Genomic DNA, 17,731 nt, shown 5'->3' on the forward strand with positions numbered 1-17,731 from the left:
AAGAAGGCTAAGAATAGGAAGCCTGGGTGGCTCAGTGGTTGAGCATCTGTCTTTGGCTCAGGTCGTGACCTCAGGGTCCCAGGATCGAGTCCCACATCGGGCTCCCTGCAGAGAGCCTGCTTCTCCCTCTGCCTGTGTCTCTGCCTCTCTCCCTGGGTCTCTCATGAATAAGTAAATAAAATCTTTTTTTAAAAAAAGCCCAAGAATGAATAGTGTCTTGCTACAATTAGATCATGACATGGGATTTGGAAATTTAAAGATCAGGGTGGGCTTTGCAGGCCTGGAAGACCAGCGCTGTCCCACAGGGCCCTGACCTCCGATGGACACTGCCCTCGGGTTAATGCTGTGCGTTGCCATGCATCTCGAAACTCTCAATGATTTCATCTTTGAACTTGTGTTCTGTAAGTGGAGGGGATAATGCGGCATGTGTGTGAGCAGAGAAGGTGCATCATGCAACATGTGTCCGCAGTTCCTTGTCCCCCGCGTCCCCTCCATTGGCATATAGCACAAAGCACTGCTGGCGGCCGGTGAGTGCAAAATGCCAGAGTGAGAGTCCACTGCAAGGCCTGGCAGTCAGCAAGGCTGCGGGGGAGAAGGAGGCAGGCATGTTATCCTACAGCTGGTAGGTGGAGGGAAGGGAAACGGCAGCCCCCACGAGGCCTGTTTGAGACAGAACCTGCTTTCCAAAGCAGAAAGAAGGCAATAGCATCTAAGAAGTGGGAACAACCCAGAAACCCTGTCGAACCGTTTCTGACTTGCATTAGTTTCTTCCCTGTGCTGGCCACGCACACTGCTGCTGGAGAAGGGGAAAGACAGAGCAACCCCTGGTCCCTCTTCCTTGCAGTCCTCTCTTACCAATCAATAGACGGAAGGGAAAGAGGGTTCACAGATTGTCTGCGTATCCGCAAGTGAGATGAAAATGGTGGGATGGGTTGTGTACGGTGTTCCCACTATTCTAATGAAATACACACACCTGAGAGCCAGAACATTCTAGCAGTGCCTCAGTGATTCCACACAAGGTAAACGCTCTTACATTTGCCCTTAGAGCTGACATTGCAAAACACAAAGATGAGAGGTAAAATCCATGCCAATCATTTCACACTTTAATGTTTCTTTACTTAGAATGGCACTAAATCAAGCAGCAAATTTTAAAAAACCCCACGACAGGCTGAAGCACGGTGCAAGAGAGCAACACCTGTTATGTCCTAGCGCCTTGCAGTGCTCTTTTCTTGCACTTTGGACTAGGGGGTTCCCGTTTTCATTTGACACTGGGCCTCACAAATTCTGAAGCCAGCCAACTGAAAAATAACTGTCCGACCTCTCCATTTTACGTATGACAAAACTGAGGCCGGAAGAGGTTGTGTGATGGGCCCAAGGTCACAGTTAGAGCAGCTCCCCTCGTTCCACAGCCCAGGGCCACAACTCCCAGGCCGGCGTGGTGTGCTTACTATCATTCTCGCAGCTGTCAGGAGAGGGAAAAAAAAAAGAAAAAGTTGGCTTAAAACTGGGGATTTCTATACAGTATTTCAATCCAGCAAGTTCAAAGAATGACCAAATTAGACACATTTGCTTCAAATGGATCTCAGAGGCTTTGAAGATGGCATTGTGGCATTTTGTTTAAAGCGAGTAAGCATATTTTCTGAGACTTGAATTTCTCCCTGTCACTAAAGAGCTTAAATAGATTATAAGTACAGCATAGAGAGTCTTCATGGCAAACCATTAAGGCTAAATGTCTATTCGAAAAGCCGGCTGGTTTCCAGTTAAAAGTTCTTAAAAGAGAAAAATGCATATGCCCCATTTCAATGCGGAGGGCCTAGACCCTGCCCCCTGGAGTATTTAAAGGTGGGTGCCCATGGGGCTGCGAGGATCAGATGACCACACTGGACACAAGAGACAAAAGACTTGCTTTCCTTTGATGTGAGTCAGAGACAGAGAAGAAAATATGACCTGCCCTCTACTTTTTGAGTTCAAAAGTAGTAATTACAGGAAGCCATTGCCCAACCATCTTCAGACTAATCTTTATTTAGAATCACTAGATGTGATATGCAGAAATAAGTGAAATAAAAACCTAAGTCGGTCTAGTTTGATTTTTAAAAGAATGTCCTTGGTTCAATGTGTGCTGCTGATGAAACGTCCGTGTAGCCTTGGATGCTCTGAGTCCCATCCCAATGTGGACTGTCCATGCTTCGCACCCCAGGTTCCCTTCTCCCTCTCCCCCCCGTTCCCTCTCCGTGGCACAGACCTCATTTTCAGCTCCTACAAGGTGGCAGGGAAAGTAAACCCTAAGGGTCACAGTCCGGGATTGATCAGAAGAGGCTGTGACGATCATAATGATCAGAGCTAATATTTACTGAGCGCTTGCTATTTTGCTGGGCGCTGCAGATTATCTCGGTGAAGCTACAGGACGGCTCTATGAGGTAGGATGGTACGGTTTTAAGATGAGGAGACAAAACAGAGATAAGTCACCTGCCCTCTAGGTCACACTAAGCCTGGAATCCAAAGCCAAGTGGACAACAGTTAAGATCCTGAGATGTCTGTGCATTTATTTTCCCCTTTGCCTCCACCTCCTATCTTCTTATTCTTCTGCCCAACAGGGAGCACCCTGATGCTGAGGGGCTGTTCGTCCAGCTGGGCCGCTGTGGCTAGTGACACATGGACAACAACTTACCCAAGGCCGCCACTGGCCAGAGCAGCCTCCTCTGAGCTGACACGGACTGCCTGAATTTACTTTTGCTCTGCTGGACCTCCCTCATCAGGGCACAACCTCCACGGTCTACACGGAAGCCCTGAGCTCGCCCCAGTCATTCGGAAGGATGGTCATTTGAATGTCCGGTCATTTTGAATGACAGTGACATGATGACACTCATGTGATTACACATGGACTCTCCTATCTTCCAGGGAGGACAAGCATTTCCTTAGAAGGACATACAAGGTTATTCAACGGATAAGTAGGCTTCTCTCTGCAGCCCTTTCTGAGCTCTAACTCCCAGGAGATGGTCTGAATGAAGACTGGGGAGTTGGGTGCTTTGGAAAAGACCCATTAAACCCAATCGCACTTAATAGGCAGACACGCAGGGGGAAAGCGCCACATGGCTTGCGTACCCGGGCTCCTGAGCGGGTGCAGAACACAAGCATTAGGGAAATAAATCAAATCAATAACAGTTTGTCTCAACACAATTCAAGCCAGGGGGTAAAGATAAGAACTAGGTCTCCTTCCAAAACAATGGCCTGATGATGCCTCTCCTTCCATCTAACCACAGACTATGGTGCATTCAGCTGGTCTGCATCTCCACGTAGCCACTAACGTAAAAAACTGAGTCATTACCTCTGTGGCAGGGGAAATCCTTGGTACTGAGTCTCTAAAAATTACAACAGGGAATCAAACTTTTTGTTTCAATGAAAGGAAGAAGAAGAAGAAAAACAACAACAACAACAACAACAACAACAACTTAGTCATCTGGTATGGCTCAGAATTCTAACATTTCCAGGCAGGTCCAATACACATTTTCATTTCGAAGACAGATTGTCAAGATTCATTAGCTTAGATTAGACTAGGATCTTGAATTTTCAAGAAATATTAAATCAAGGTTATCGTGCCATGAAAATTTGGCTGAGTATAAAAATCGGTGCTCCAGACCGACCGCGGGCGTTAGAGAGTTTCCCGCCAGAATTATCTGCATCAAGTCAGCTCCGTGAGGCCTTGTCTCAGGGGCCCACCCAAGGGCAATGGCTGCCATTTTGAATGACACGAACTTGGCCGGGGAGCCTCAAGTCAGAAAAGACTCCAGTGAACCCTCAGTCTCGCCAGTCTTCAATAACAGGATAATAGGGCTATAATTTAGTTTGAAGTGTGTGTGGGGAGAATCCACGGCGGGAATCCGAGCCTCAGGCTGCAGAGTCAACCCTGCTACTAATAGGAAGTCACATCAGTGGCAGCAAATCCTCTGAAGCGGCAAGTTTCTTTTAGGAGATACTGTGCTAAGATTAGAGGGGGGGTGGGGAAAGGTTTGTAAGAAAAGGAAGCAAATGTCAAACAGATAGCAGATTTATTTTCAGGATTATGTAAAGCACAGAAATGAAAGGACTTCCACTGTGCCATGTTGTCATGGTTACCTGATCTCTTATCAAAAAGAAGAATCAAGCAGAGAAGGGAAACCTAGACGAGCGGTTGCCAGAGAGGCCTGCGCTGCCACAAGCGCTTTTCACCCAATTGAGCTTGTTTATGAGGGTATAAAACAGGGGACGGCGTTCTGCTGCTCCAGATCATTCTCGAAGGATCTTATTTTGCTCTGCGGCGGAAGGTCTGCCTTGTGCTATGCTGTCAAAAGCATGAAAACGTGAGAGTTAAAACATCATTGCTCACAAGGATTTCTAGATGGACGGGGGGGAGGGGCGGACAAATGAATCTTTTAAGTTTCCCCCCAATGCGCCCCCTCCCCAAATCCTTTCCCACGCTGCCAAGTGACAGTCTAGATTGAGTCATTTTCTTTAAAGAGTTGCATTTTTCTCTCTCCAAAATATCTCAGGGAACTTTATCTGGAGGCCACCGGCTCAGAAAAGAAACCGGCAAATTATTTTTAGAGATTACAAAGAGAATCCCTTTGGTCTCTGCTTCATGGTTGGCCCAGAATGCTGACAGTCTAAACAGCATAGGATGCCGGGGACCGTTTACCACCAGCCGCACCCCCTCTGTCAACGGCTACCCCTCATAAACCCTTGTCCTGGAAAAACAGAGTGCAGATTGCTTTCCAAGTCCCAGTCCGGTCCTCCACACACCTCTCAACAGCTTGCAAAGTGCCCTTACCTGCGATGACAGGTAGTTGGAATGTGCCTAAAGCCACTAGCCTGCGAGACTCTGCTGAGAAGAACAAGAAATTTGCCCGGGACCCCTTCCATCTACTTGAACAAGGCGGAGAAAGCAGGAAACGTCAGTGTTTCTCTAACAGCTCAATCTTTGAACCGCCCCCATTTGTCATTTCCCCCAGAAAAAAAGACACTAAGCCCACCTGGCTAAACCTTGCAGGCAGGCAAAGAAGAAGCCCTGGGCTTGCGGTCCCCTTGCCTCCTCTGGGAAAGCAGGGACAGGAGTGGACCTTCGTCGTGGTCCTGTTGTGAGCTGTACACGGTTCCAGGTGTCCCTCGCTTGTCATATGTTATGAAAGCAAAGAGCAGTCCCGTGGAGCAGTGTCCTCCTTAACCGAGGGTGCCCCGGGCTCAGCCCAAATCGGGAACTTGCTCTAAGTCACAGAGAGCTGACCCCAAACTCACCTTTACACCCCACAATGCCAGACAGGGCAGGGCACTGAGAGAACTTCTCCCCGGGTTAGTTCCCTTCCCTGTGAAATGTTCTGGAAATTCGTACAGTTTATCTTGCACTTTAGCCATTTACATATCGAAATGCGTATCGTGTTATATTACTTCTATTTCTCTTTTCTATTACAGTTTGTATCTCACATTCGTTGTTTTTTTTACTACATGTATAGTTAGGTTACGCTGTCTGCAAATTTCATTCTAGAATGGAAAAGAAGCACCTCCAAATATGTGTTACGTAAAGGGAGGCCTTGAGTCTGAGAACCCTGAAAAGCACTGACTCCTTCTGCCCAAGTTGACGTAGGGTAGATCCTAGTTTTTCTCTAAAATTTGGGACCCAGAAGCGTTTCTCAAGTCTAAGGGGAAGTTGTTATGAGTGGAGTGCAACTGTGAAGTTTCTGCAAATAAACTAAACGTATTTCTAAACGGTCAGTGATGGGGAGAGAAAAGGAAAATCCAAATTCATTTGTAAGGGTAAGTTTCCTTTTCACTAGAAAGTCCGTTGCTTTTACAATAACTACTCACATCTCAAGGGCTCCTCTGGGGTCAGGCACCAAGCCTAGGAGTGAGAGGCCAGGCTCAGGGGAGTGGCAGTAACGATGCTGGAGCTGCGCATGAGCTGGGAATAGAGATGATTTCCACCGTCACTTATTTTATAACTAGAAATTTGTACCTTTTCGTCCCCTTTATCTTAGTCCACCCATCCTCCCCATCCAATGTCCCTTCTGGTGACCACCAGTTCGTTCTCTGTATTTAAGGGTCTGTTTGGTTTTTGTTTGTTTGTTTTGTTTTGTTCTTAGATTCCACACATAAGTGAAACCGTACAGTATTTGGTTTTCTCTGTCTGACTTATTCCACTTCGCGAAATCCCCTCTAGGTCTTTCCATGTTGTTGTGAATGGCAAGATCTCATTCCTTTTTTATGGCTGAGTAATAGTCCATTGTGTATCTATACCACCTCTTCTTTATCAGTATTATTGTAATAATGTTGTACGGTGACAGACAAGGAGTTAGGGTGATGGGCATCAAGCAAGGTACGGAGTTGTGGAATCACTATGTTGGGACCTGAAACTAATATAACGTTGTGTGGTGACTATACGTCAGTAATAAAAAGGAGAGAGTGATTCTTAAGGCTTCATGTAGCCACTGGGAAAATGCGACAAGAGGAAGCAGCTCATTCTTGTTTCTAAGTTTCATGTGACAGAAGCCATGAGACGGCGATCTGCTGGTTATTTTACCTGAAAAGTCTCAAGAATTCTAGCATATTCGTGGGATACATCATCACTTGGACATTTCTCCAGGAAAATGCAGACTTTGGGCTACTTTAAAAGGAGCAAGTGGGCGCCTGGGTGGCTCAGTTGGTGAAGGATCTGGCTCTTAGTTTCAGCTCAGGTCGTGACCTAGGGGTCAAGAGATGGGGCCCTAGGTCAGGCTCCGCCCTCACTGCAGAGTCTGCTTCAGATTCTTTCTCCTTTTCCCTGTACTTCTCCCTCTGCTCATGCTCCTCTCCCCTCTCTCTCTCTCTCTCATAAATAAATGAAATCTTCAAAAAAAAAAAAAAAGAAAAAAGCAAGTATGTCCAACTAACTCACTGATTTGATACTGCCCTTGCCTCCCACTCCTGCAAAAAGTAAAGAGAATACCAGAAATAATAAATTCTCTTCTGTTCCTCTTCGGTTATTTTGGATCTAATACCTTTCAACAAGCGCCCTTCTTCAACATATATACCATACATAAAGAAACCGCAGGTTTCCTCTAGAGCCAATAGACTTCTCAAAGTTTATTTCTTTTGATAAGAAACTATGTTTTAATGGAGGGAAGAAACTTTATGGTAGGAAGCTGAGGTTTCAAATTTTATTCAGGCTGTATTTTTACTGAAAACAGTATTTTTTTCTTTATAGAATACTAAAAGATTGAATTTCATATTTCAGATCCTATGAAGGCTCTAAGATCCAAGTCCAACATTAAATGTGTGTTTGACCCCATGCCCTCCTTGCATTAATAATACAGCTTATACCTAAGTATGAAGGGACCAAGAACAGCTACATGGAGGTAGAATGCGTGGGACTTACACCTACATGCTGTCGAACGAATTCTAATATTTCAAGCACACATAAATACGAAAGAATGTCAGAAATAAAACACGGACCACAATTTGTCAGGCAAATGACATGAAGACATTAGTCTTCAATACGTCTCCATGTCCTACAATTACAGATGTGAGACCATTGTTCTGGCTTCTATCCTTACAGATTAAAATCTAAGTAATTTTAAAACTGAAATATAAAAGTTGTAAAATCCTTTATACTGAGAAGTTTTTAAAATAAACTTCTCATTTTCCACGAGAGGCAGTAATAAAATCATAGGTGGCATAAAAATCCTGACCTGCTACATTTTTAATGGATTTAATTAAGACAGCCACATTCCACTGTCAGTAGAAAAATCTTCTTAGGTCCGCCAGGCAGATTTTAGAGAAGCAAGTAGCAAATAGTAGGGTGCTCTGATGATATTACTGGGTCTCAAGTAGTTCTGTGTAACCAGCATTGTCTTATCTAAAGACCCTTATGAAGGCAACCTCTTCTGACGAAGGCATTCCCTCTGCTAAGAATTTTCTTTGCTGAAAACAAAGGTCACAATCTATCTGGCCTCAAAAACTACTAGAGCGGGCCCCACATCAGGTCTATGAAAAGTCCCTTAATATAGATCCCTATGGTGCATAAATTAAACATAATGAAAGTTGTAGAACTTTGATGTTGCATTATCTGATTCCAGTCTAAACCTGGGCACCTGTAAGCACCTCTCGTTTTATTTCACCGCCACTCCTTGTCACATTCATTTCATCCTTATTTGTTAGTCCTGTGTTCGAACAAACCAAGGCATAAAGGAGTCAGAACAATCTGCCCTAAATCACAACACAAGCCATTCACCTCAGAAACCTGCTAACTAATAATCTACTGATGAATTAAGGAGGCCGTCTTGAACTTCACGGATCCCTCAAACTTCATGAATTCGCAACCCTGGAAAACCATGCTTGTCTTTGCTTGCCTGCAAATGTTCTCTCTTCATTTTCTACTTGCAAAAATCATGCAGATTCAAGAATATGAAGAAGGAGGTCCAAAATAATGAAACCAGGTATCATATGTGGCTCATGCACACGTGGTCCCTATAGAGGGTTCATGTTACCCTTAGATAAAACTCAGAACAAAATTAATCTGACAACTAGCATTATGACCAGCACCCCTGCCCCCCAGCATAGCCAAGCTATGTTCCTTTCTACTCCCCTAGGTAGCCAGTCTCCTCCCTGGTCTTTTCTTCTTCCATCTTTGCCACGCCCCACCCCTACACTTGTCCTTGAGCAGTTCATGTAATTGCCCACTTGCCCCCAGGGTAGGTGTTTAGGATGTAAGGCTGAGGAAAATGTGTGATTTGGGGCCTGGGATGGATTATTTGCTGGGATGATCAGTGGGATCAACAACTTTCATGTTGAAGTGGAAGAAAGGGATCCTTCCCCCCCTTCACGGAAGAGAGTTCAGCAACACTGGCTTTGGATACTTGGGATGATGAAGGTTGGGTCCAAGGGATGGAAGAAGATGCAATGGGACCAGTCTTTAGAAGCACCAGAGTCAAGCATCACAACCAAGCAAGCCAATACTACTACTACTACTACTATTACAGCTAACCATAAAATTACTACTAATAATAATTTCATTTGGTGCTTCAGAAATCGTATGTCTTGGGCAGCCCGGGTGGCTCAGCAGTTTAGCGCCTGCCCTCGGCCCAGGGTGTGATCCTGGAGACCCAGGATCGAGTCCCACATCAGACTCCCTGCATGGAGCCTGCTTCTCCCTCTGCCTGTGTCTCTGCCTCTCTCTGTGTGTCTCTCATGAAAAAATAAAAAAATAAAGAAATCATATGTCTTCAACAGTGAAGCATAATTATCTCAAGTGTAAGACAATTTCAAGGTCAAGAAAGGCTTCTGTGTTTTCTGAGTAAATATTCACCAATGTTCTTAATAGCACAGGCAAATCCTTTAACACGGGGACAAAGTTTATTTTCCCCTACCATGATTAGAGATAAAAAGCTGTGAAAATGTAAATGTGTAGGAAAGGTGACACACTGGTATTGATTTGCTTCGGTCAACATACAAATGATGGTATCGGGATCTCTCTTGGTTCCCTCCTCTGCCCTGCTTCCAAAAATAAGAATTTAGTATTTTTTGCATCTGACTTTCCACATGCTCCCTTCTAAACCTTGATCCATCAATAACCCCTCTGCTCTCCGGTATCGTCAATCTTATTTATTCAATATCCTAAGTGCCAAGCACTATCCTACACACTGGGGATATCACAGTGGGTAAAACAGACAAAAGGATTATTCCTCAGCCATTAGAAATGATAAATACCCACCATGTGCTTCGACGTGGATGGAACTGGAGGGTATGACGCTGAGTGAAGTGAGTCAGTCGGAGAAGGATAATCATCACATGGTTTCACTCATATGGGGAATATAAGAAACAGTGAAAAGGATTATAGGGGAAAGGAGGGAACCTGAGTGGGAAATATCAGAGAGGAAGACAAATATGAAAGACTCCTAACTCTGGGAAACAAACAAGGGGTAGTGGAAGGGGAGGTGGGTGGGGGGACGGGGTGACTGAGTGACGGGCACTGAGAGGGGCACTTGATGGGATGAGCACTGAGTGTCATACTATATGTTGGCAAATTGAACTCCAATAAAAAAAAAATACAAAAAAAAAAGCAGACAAAAGTCCTTGCCTCAAGAAGAGATAAGGCACAAAATCAGAAGTGATGCATCAAGCAGAAAATGCTGCAATTTTAAACAGAATGGTTGGTGTCACCCTTAGAAAGTGACATTTAAACAAAACCTTGAAAGAGACAAGGGGATGAGCATTCCAGGCAGAAAAAGCAAGTGCAAAGGCCCTGAGGTGTGACATGCTTGGAACAGCATGTGTGTCCTCAAAGTATATCAAGGAGCCAACAAAAGGAGATCAGTGAGGTCTTATAGGTCATGGCAACTGGCTTTTATTCTGGGTGAGCTGGGAAGCCATTGGGGAATTGTGACCAGAGGAGGGATGTAATCTGGTTTACATCCAGCATCTGGGCTGCTGTTCTGAGATCAGATTAAAGGGCACAGGGGTAGAAGCAGAGAGTCCAGTTAGGAGGCTAAAGTGGCAAATCCAGGTAAAAGATGATGGCAGTCCGGAAAGGTCCTAGTCTTTAGGGCGTTAGCAGTAGAGGTGGTAGGAAGATTCTGGATATATTTTGAAAGTGGAGGGACGCCTGAGTGGCTCAGCGGTTGAGCGTCTGCCTTTGGCTCAAGCCTTACATCGGGCTCCCTGCATGGAGTCTGCTTCTCCCTCTGCCCGTGTCTCTGCCTCTCTCTCTCTGTGTCCTTCATTAATAACTAAATAAATATTTTTTAAAAAATTAGTGGAGCCAACAGTTCTTGCTAAGAAATCAGATGTAGGATAAGAGAACTAGAGAAGAGTCAAAGATAATTCTGAAGCCCTGGGCCTCGGCAACTATAAGCATGGCGTTGTTATTCTTTGGGATGAGGAAGACTTGGGAAGGATTGGTTACTGGAGTGGAACATTAGGAGCTTGGTTTTGAATGGTAAGTAGACATCCAAGTGGAGATGTTGGATATAGAGTCTGTAGATCTGGGGAGAGGTCCAAGTCATGAGCTAGGGTGCAAGCCATAGATAGACAAGAGGACTGATGACTGAAGGGCAAGCGAGGAGACTATTTCAAGAGATGGGAGTGATCCCATGTGTAAAATGCTGCATTTGGGTCACAGAAAATGCAGACTGTTCAATGACCATTGATTTTATCCATCTAAGGTCTTTAAGGACTTTGACAAGGAACTTTCAACAGAACAGTGAGCATAGCCCTCCATTCCACCATGCCTCGCAGGAATTAATCTAGGAGAAAATGAGAGATGAGAAATCAGAGGCAACTAATACAGAAATCTCTTTCAAGGTGTTTTGTGGAGAATGGAAGGGGAAAACCAGGCGATGGCTTGAATGGGGAAAATGAGTTCCAAAGATTTTGTTTCGTTAGTATTTTGATTTCAAGATCAGAGACATTTTAGTGAATCAGTGTGCTGACAGAAAAGACTTAGTAAAAAGGAAAAACTCATCAGGTTAGAGAGAAAGAGAAAATTACTGGAGCAATGTCCTTGAGGAGACAGAGTGGTAGGATTGGATGAAAGTAAAGGAATTAACTTTGACCAGGAGTATGGACAACGGCCCACATTTCCCACTGGCTCCTTCCCCTCCGACTCCTTTAGCATGATCAGCTCCCCTATTATAAAACTAAAAAACCCCAATTGCATGTGGCTGTGCCCTCTGTCTCTCCTTCCTTCCCTTAGCAATCTAGTATCTTTAAGACATTGTCTACACTGGCTCTCTTTCCTTAGCTCCCTCTCACTTAACCTGAGACAGGCTGACTCCACCACCAATGGCCCCTGAACTGCTTATTTCAATGGACTATCTTCTGTTTTAGTCCAGCCATTGACTGCCTACCCTTTACAAGCCCTTACCCCCCTTAGCCTACCATCTGGGCCCTCTCCCTGGGCTCCTGTTCCTCTGCTGGACACCTCAAGTGTTAGTGTTCTATTGGGTTTTCTCAGCCATCTTCTCACTTGAGAAAGGAATATCACTTAGCCAAACTCAGAATATCTACCCAGGGAGAGCTAGGAGATTGGTCTTGAAGCTGAGTTTACAGAGTAGGCTAGCTATTTTTATTTGCAGCCTCCATTCAGGATGGCTTGTCGGGTGCAGATGTAGATTCTAGCAGGGCTTAATCTCCCCACCTCTACCCATCCCTTGCTCTTCTGGGATCAGGGTTTCAAATGCCACTGACATGAGGCCTATACTATCCAACAAGTACTAAAGGGATGCTAAAAGCTCACTATCTTTTCAAAGGTCAAAGAAACATTTGGGAAAGAAAGGAAAGGAGAAAGAAGAAGAATAAAAAATAGGAAAACTGAAAATGAAATGTTTGATCAACTCAAATACTCATCTGCAGTTTAACTCATATGATCACCTATGTAGTAATATATTGCACACAAAATATTTTGATATATTTTTATATGATGTGAAGAGTAGCCTCTAAAAGTAAGAGTGCTCAGAGACTACCAACCCGAATTATTTACTGAAAATCCAACCCAAAATTTCTTCTGGAGCTCCATACCCTCCTCTCTAATGGCCTACGGCACACAGTCACCTCAGCGACCACAGGAATCTCAAATATAACACATCCCAAAATAAAATAATCTTTCTTCCCAAACGTGCAGCAGAAATAGCATGGGTTTGGGTATCAGCCAATTTTCTAGGTCCAAATTTCAGCTCTTTGAGTTAGTCATGTTGTAGAAAATAAGAATTAAAAATAGGACTTTGTCATTTACTAAGAATCGCACTATGGGGAGGCAAAGGAAAGTGCTCACCAGACAGAGGTATAAGCACATGAGTGCAGTAAACTCTGGAAGGGGCTGCGATAGAACGATGTCAGGAAACAGTGAAGAACAAGGAAAGGAGAGGTCAAGGTTGTCTTTGGTGATGGAACAGGAGAGACTTCTCAGAGAGGGTAACACTGGAGCTGTGTCCAAAACAGGAGATGCTGCTCATCCAGGGCATGGCTAGGAGAGGGTAGGCGAGAGAGGGTCAGCATGAACCAGCATGGCCCCTGGGGCCACCAGCAGATTTCTGGGCCCAACAGAGGAGGATGGGAGAGGAGCCTACATTGGATCAGGGATCCTCTTTTATCAGGAGCTACAGTTGCCCTTCTGTGCTGAGGATGATGGAAAGTCACAGAGGGAATTTAAGCAGGGGACAAGTATGACCCAATTTGCATTTGAGAAAAATAACTTTGGTAGACATACGGGGGATAAATGAGAACCAGATTGGAATGGAGAGAATCCTAATAGACGGTTGCAGACATGCAGGCCAGAGATGCTGGCGTTGGCTTAGGGCAAAGCAGTGCGAAGGGAAGGGAGGGGGACTTAGGGAGGTGTGAAAGGGTAAAAACTCAGATCGTCATTGGATGCCGGGTATCAGGGGTTGAGGAACAGGACTCTGGAGTTGTCACAGAGTCTCTCCTTTAGACGCTCCTCTGACTACTGAGGGGACTAAATGAGACCATGTCTGCTTGGCACATAACAGAAGTGCAAGAAATATCATTTCCTCTCATTTTTCTCCCTTGTTACTGGCACCATCACCTACCCAGTGGCTGAAGCCAGAAATGTGGGAGTAATTCCAGTCTCCTCTGTCCTTTACTCTTCACAACCAGCCACCCCAAGCAGATGACACTGAGTGAGGAAAGGAGAAGGTAGAGATAAAAAAAAAAAATTGTGAAACAATTCTCACAGAGTTTACAGTTTGCCTCTAACCTGGATTTAATTTTTGGAAAAGCGAGCGAACAGGAGCCCTGGCGAAAGGTGTTCTCGGACCTGCCCACGTTCAGGGCTTGCAACCAGGTGAGGGCTTCTTGAGGCAAAGCTCCCCACCACACACACCCCCCTAATGGCCATCCTGCCCATTCTCTTTCCTCTTTTCCCAGCTCGCTCGCTGGCTTCCCAGTTATGGAGCGCTTGCCTGACTGCCGAGACTGGAAATGAGTCTGAAGGTTATACAGGCCTTCTCCAAGGGAAATGGTTAATACACTAGATAGTAAACAGGACTGAGTACACTTTGGGGTCATTTTTTGAGGAAAGGGGGTTTTATTTATCAACAATATGGTCTGGAAAAGGCAAAACTATGGGGATAGAAAAGAAGTCCAATGTCGCCAAGGCCTAGGGTTGGAGGGTAAAGGACTCTGTGTATGTGATGAATGTGATATCACATTTTTGGGTGTGATACAAATGTCCTATAGCTTGATTGTAACGTTGGTTACATGGCTGCCATGCTTTTCCCAAGGGCACGGAACTGTACCCTGAAGAGCATCAGTTTGACCATATGTAAAGTGTACCTCAGTCAACCCAACTTCAAATAGACAAATGAACAAATGAATAAGCAAGCAAATAAGTTGTAAGGGCTCAGTAAATGCTTGCTACAGGGATGGTGGTAAGGTATGTGCTGAAAAACGCTGCAGATTTTACTCCTTCCCTGAATGTTTGCATTTTAATAGAGGACCTTAAAACTAAAAACAAAAAACAAAAACAACAAAACAAAACAAAAACCTAAAAGAAAGAAAGAAAGAAAGAAAGAAGAAAGAAAGAAAGAAAGAAAGAAAGAAAGAAAGAAAGAAAGAAAGAAGAAACCTTTACAGCCCAAAGAAGTCTCCAGTAGGATATATTTTTTTTTCAAACGCACAAATTTCTATTCTATTATAATCTGGAGAGAGAGTTCTAGATGAAAGGAAAGGCCAGTAGGAGAGCCAGGGGGCAGGAGTGGGGAGACCATGACTGTTTCAAAATTTACAGGCCAGAGAAATGAGATGTTTTCTCTACGTAAAGCATCCTCCTCTACCATTTATCCGTCATTTACAACAGAGGCCTGGGTGCTAATCCTGGTCCAGGGTGTTGGACTCTTACTGAAAACAAACACCAATCCATATTTCCCAGTAGAAAGACACTACACTTAAACGCAGATGGGACAGCAGGAATCAGGGCCTGGCAGCTGGACGGGAGGCTATTTAAAGCGAGGCCAGGCGGCCCCCACCCCACAGGGCCAAGCCATGGGTGGCTTTGAGCTGACCAACGTTCTCCTCGCGGGCTGGGCTGCCAGTCTGCGCCTGAGGATTGGAACTGATGGCAGCCTGTTTCGGCCACAAGAACCAGGGGGGGTGACCCCTCTCTGAGAGGGAAACGCTGTCTGGCTCTCTCTAGGAATCACTCCCCAGTCTTGTGATACCAAAGCACCTTGCTCTTCTTTTTAATTCAAATTTCCTCCTCTGACAGGAGGTTACGTGTTACAGGAATCCTCTCTTACAAACCACGCACAGAACTAACTTCTTTCCAAGCCACTGGAAGCCCCAGATGTCAAATTCTTGATTTTTCTGTCACCCTGGGCACGTGTCCCTGCTTCATTTCCCTCGAGCATGTGCAAGCACCTGCGTGAACCAATACGATAGTTTCCACCACCACCCTTGGCAGCCAAACCTGGACGAGTCAGGAGAGCAGGAGGTCTCGCTTCCCCCGGTGGCCCCTGACACTCCACCCTGGTGACTGGTGGAGACGGTGGGCACTGACTGTTGGTCGTACTGATCGTCAGGCGGTTCCTCGAGGTGGCCAGAGCCATCTGTTCCTCACCCTCCCTGGGTTGCAAGCTCAGGGAAGGAGGCATGGAGCACTGTGCTGGAGGGGAGGCAACAGGTGACAGGAGCTGTGGTGGCCTCCTCTCCTGGTCCGCCGGGCTGCGGTGTCTGGGAGGTCCAGGAGCCCCAGCAGCTCTCACACACCTCAGGTCGCCCCACTCGTGTCCCCAGCCGACCCCTCCAAAACGAAACCCTCTCTAGCAGACTTGATCTGCCTTCAACTCTGTGTTTCCCTGACACAGCCCTTTTTGGGGCTCTTGTGAATCCTCCCCTCCTCCCCACCCCAACAGCAACAAAACACAAGACTCAGCCTGTTAATTGCTTCCTTCCTACCAAGGAGGCGGCCAGTTGACTGCACCTGCTGAGATTGTTCGAACTTATGCCTGCAGAGTTGATGAAAGTGATCTCCTTCTTTTGAAGTTCGGTGAGAGCTAACTTTTACTGAGTGCTAACTGTGGGGCCAGGCATCAGGCGAACCTCAGTAAAGTCAGTTAATCCATGGAAGGGAGGTGGCAGTTACTGATAAACCTGGCTGGGCTCAAAACCCATGACCTACCCATAACCATAATCGCACTAAACTTTGCACTAAACGGGGTCACTAGTCCTTCCTGCCCTCCCCACCCACAACCCCAGCCTGTTGTATTTGTGACTAAGCAGGACCCGAGGAAGGAGAACATCAAAAATGCTTTACTGGTCTGAAGGGTTTCAGAAACTGTTCCAGAAAGTTCTGTTGTCTGCCAGTCAAATGGACCTACAAAAATCAAGGAAATAAACATATGTAGAGGGTTAAAGACCATTAAACTCTGCTGCCCAAATCCTTTATTTTTATTCTTTGAAGTCGTTAGAAATATAATGCTTTCAATGTTTTATTAGAATGTAAAAATTTGGCAGAGTAGTAACTGTAAATGTTGTGTTAGGCATAAAGTAATACTTTTTCTGATTATAAAATTTAAATGTTTCCATTGCAGAACTTTTGGAAAATATAAAAGGACTAAAATAAAAATGAATCTTACATGCATTTCCATCACTCATAGGTAACCTGGCTAATACATTGGTGGGTTTCTCTTTTGTAGAAATATGAATGTATTTTCTAAGTGGGATGCCTGTGACATCAAAATATGTATATGAATATTATGTTAGCCAGCACTTTTCCATATATTTTTTTGAAATTACCATCTTTAACGGCTGCAAATTATTCAACAAGTAATAATTTATCTAACCATCTCCCCAAAGTTGGAACTTTGAGTTTTTCCCAGTTTTTCCACTATAATAAGAAGCGCCATCTCTCCCATTACTTACCCCAGGTTGTTTACTGGAAAAGGAATTACTGGATCAAGAGAACTTTTCAAAGATCTTAAAACATTTTTTCCTGGGTAGCCTGGGTGGCTCAGCGTTTGGTGCCACCTTCAGTCCAGGGTGTGATCCCAGGGACCCGGGATCGAGTCCCACGTCGGGCTCCCTGCATGGAGCCTGCTTCTCCCTCTGCCTATGTCTGTGCCTCTCTCTCTCTGTGTGTGTGTGTGTGCATCTCTCATTAATAAATAAATAAATAACCTTTGGGAAAAAAAAAACCTTTTTTCCTATATACTATTGAATGACTCTAAGTAGTTCTTTATATAGTTGGCTGAAAGAAAACGTTGAATTTATATGAAATATGTCTTTATTAGCTTTGTATAGCTTTGTATGGCTAAAACACTTTTGGTAAAATTGTCACCTTGACTTGAATGAATAAATCTTTGAAAAAGAAGAAGAAAACAGCTGGAAATCATATCTACCTTTGTAGGCTGGTAAGTGTTTAAAGGCTTCCGAAAATCTCTTTTTTTTTTTTTTTTTTTTTTTTTGGCTTCCGAAAATCTTGAGAGAATTTGTTATGGCTGAAGATCAAGTATATAGGAATAAAAAAAAAAAAGAGTGACCTTGCTCTAAAATGAGGAATTTGATAATAAGAAAAAAAATAAAAGCAAGAAAATGTTGAATTTGAAGTGAATGCTAAACTTTAAGAGATTCTTGAATCTTTGATTCATTACTTTCTAAAAGCTCTTTAAGATGTCAGCTTCGTGAGGTTCTTATGTTCTCTGCTGCACTGAGCAAACCAGGTTAAATGCGGATGATAAAGACCCTTAGGAAGAACACTGTGCTTTGATGAGTCACC

The 17,731-nt window shown here is 44.6% G+C and overlaps 1 protein-coding gene across 24 annotated transcripts; it reads right to left on the bottom strand.

Annotated features, from left to right (window-relative positions):
• Positions 1–1,085: 1,085 nt before the first annotated feature.
• LOC144288085 (uncharacterized) lies at positions 1,086–17,379 on the bottom strand. Of its 24 annotated transcripts, XR_013356031.1 has the most exons (7): positions 16,271–17,379; positions 15,425–15,619; positions 5,836–5,929; positions 5,007–5,142; positions 4,805–4,896; positions 4,114–4,318; positions 1,086–1,462 (listed from the first exon to the last, which is right to left on the bottom strand). XR_013356031.1 is itself a non-coding variant. In XM_077855744.1 (6 exons), the coding sequence occupies exons 1-6, from the start codon at positions 16,374–16,376 to the stop codon at positions 4,264–4,266; spliced, it is 678 nt and encodes a 225-aa protein (XP_077711870.1). In that variant the 5' UTR covers positions 16,377–17,379; the 3' UTR covers positions 4,030–4,263. The 24 variants fall into 24 exon arrangements, 8 of the variants coding, with proteins under 8 accessions (XP_077711870.1, XP_077711874.1, XP_077711873.1 ...); XR_013356045.1 differs by lacking the exons at positions 1,086–1,462; positions 5,007–5,142; positions 16,271–17,379 and adding exons at positions 6,548–6,709; positions 13,548–13,633 and having other exon boundaries at positions 4,030–4,318; positions 4,805–4,855; positions 15,425–16,229; XR_013356041.1 differs by lacking the exons at positions 1,086–1,462; positions 5,007–5,142; positions 16,271–17,379 and adding exons at positions 6,548–6,709; positions 13,548–13,633 and having other exon boundaries at positions 4,030–4,318; positions 15,425–16,229.
• Positions 17,380–17,731: the final 352 nt, after the last annotated feature.

Source organism: Canis aureus, chromosome 17 (assembly GCF_053574225.1).
Source record: "Canis aureus isolate CA01 chromosome 17, VMU_Caureus_v.1.0, whole genome shotgun sequence".
Taxonomy (NCBI): domain Eukaryota; kingdom Metazoa; phylum Chordata; class Mammalia; order Carnivora; family Canidae; genus Canis; species Canis aureus.

What these genes read in the sequence shown, in the direction of transcription:
- LOC144288085 (XM_077855744.1), bottom strand. Translation starts at nt 16,376, where the DNA reads ATGGTCTTTAACCCTCTACATATGTTTATTTCCTTGATTTTTGTAGGT. An exon ending in TTCTGAAACCCTTCAGACCA is followed by an intron (nt 15,620 to 16,270) that starts GTAAAGCATTTT and finishes CCTCCCCTCCAG; the next exon opens with CACAGTGCTCCATGCCTCCT. An exon ending in TGCCTGCAAGGTTTAGCCAG is followed by an intron (nt 4,897 to 5,006) that starts GTGGGCTTAGTG and finishes TTGTTCAAGTAG; the next exon opens with ATGGAAGGGGTCCCGGGCAA.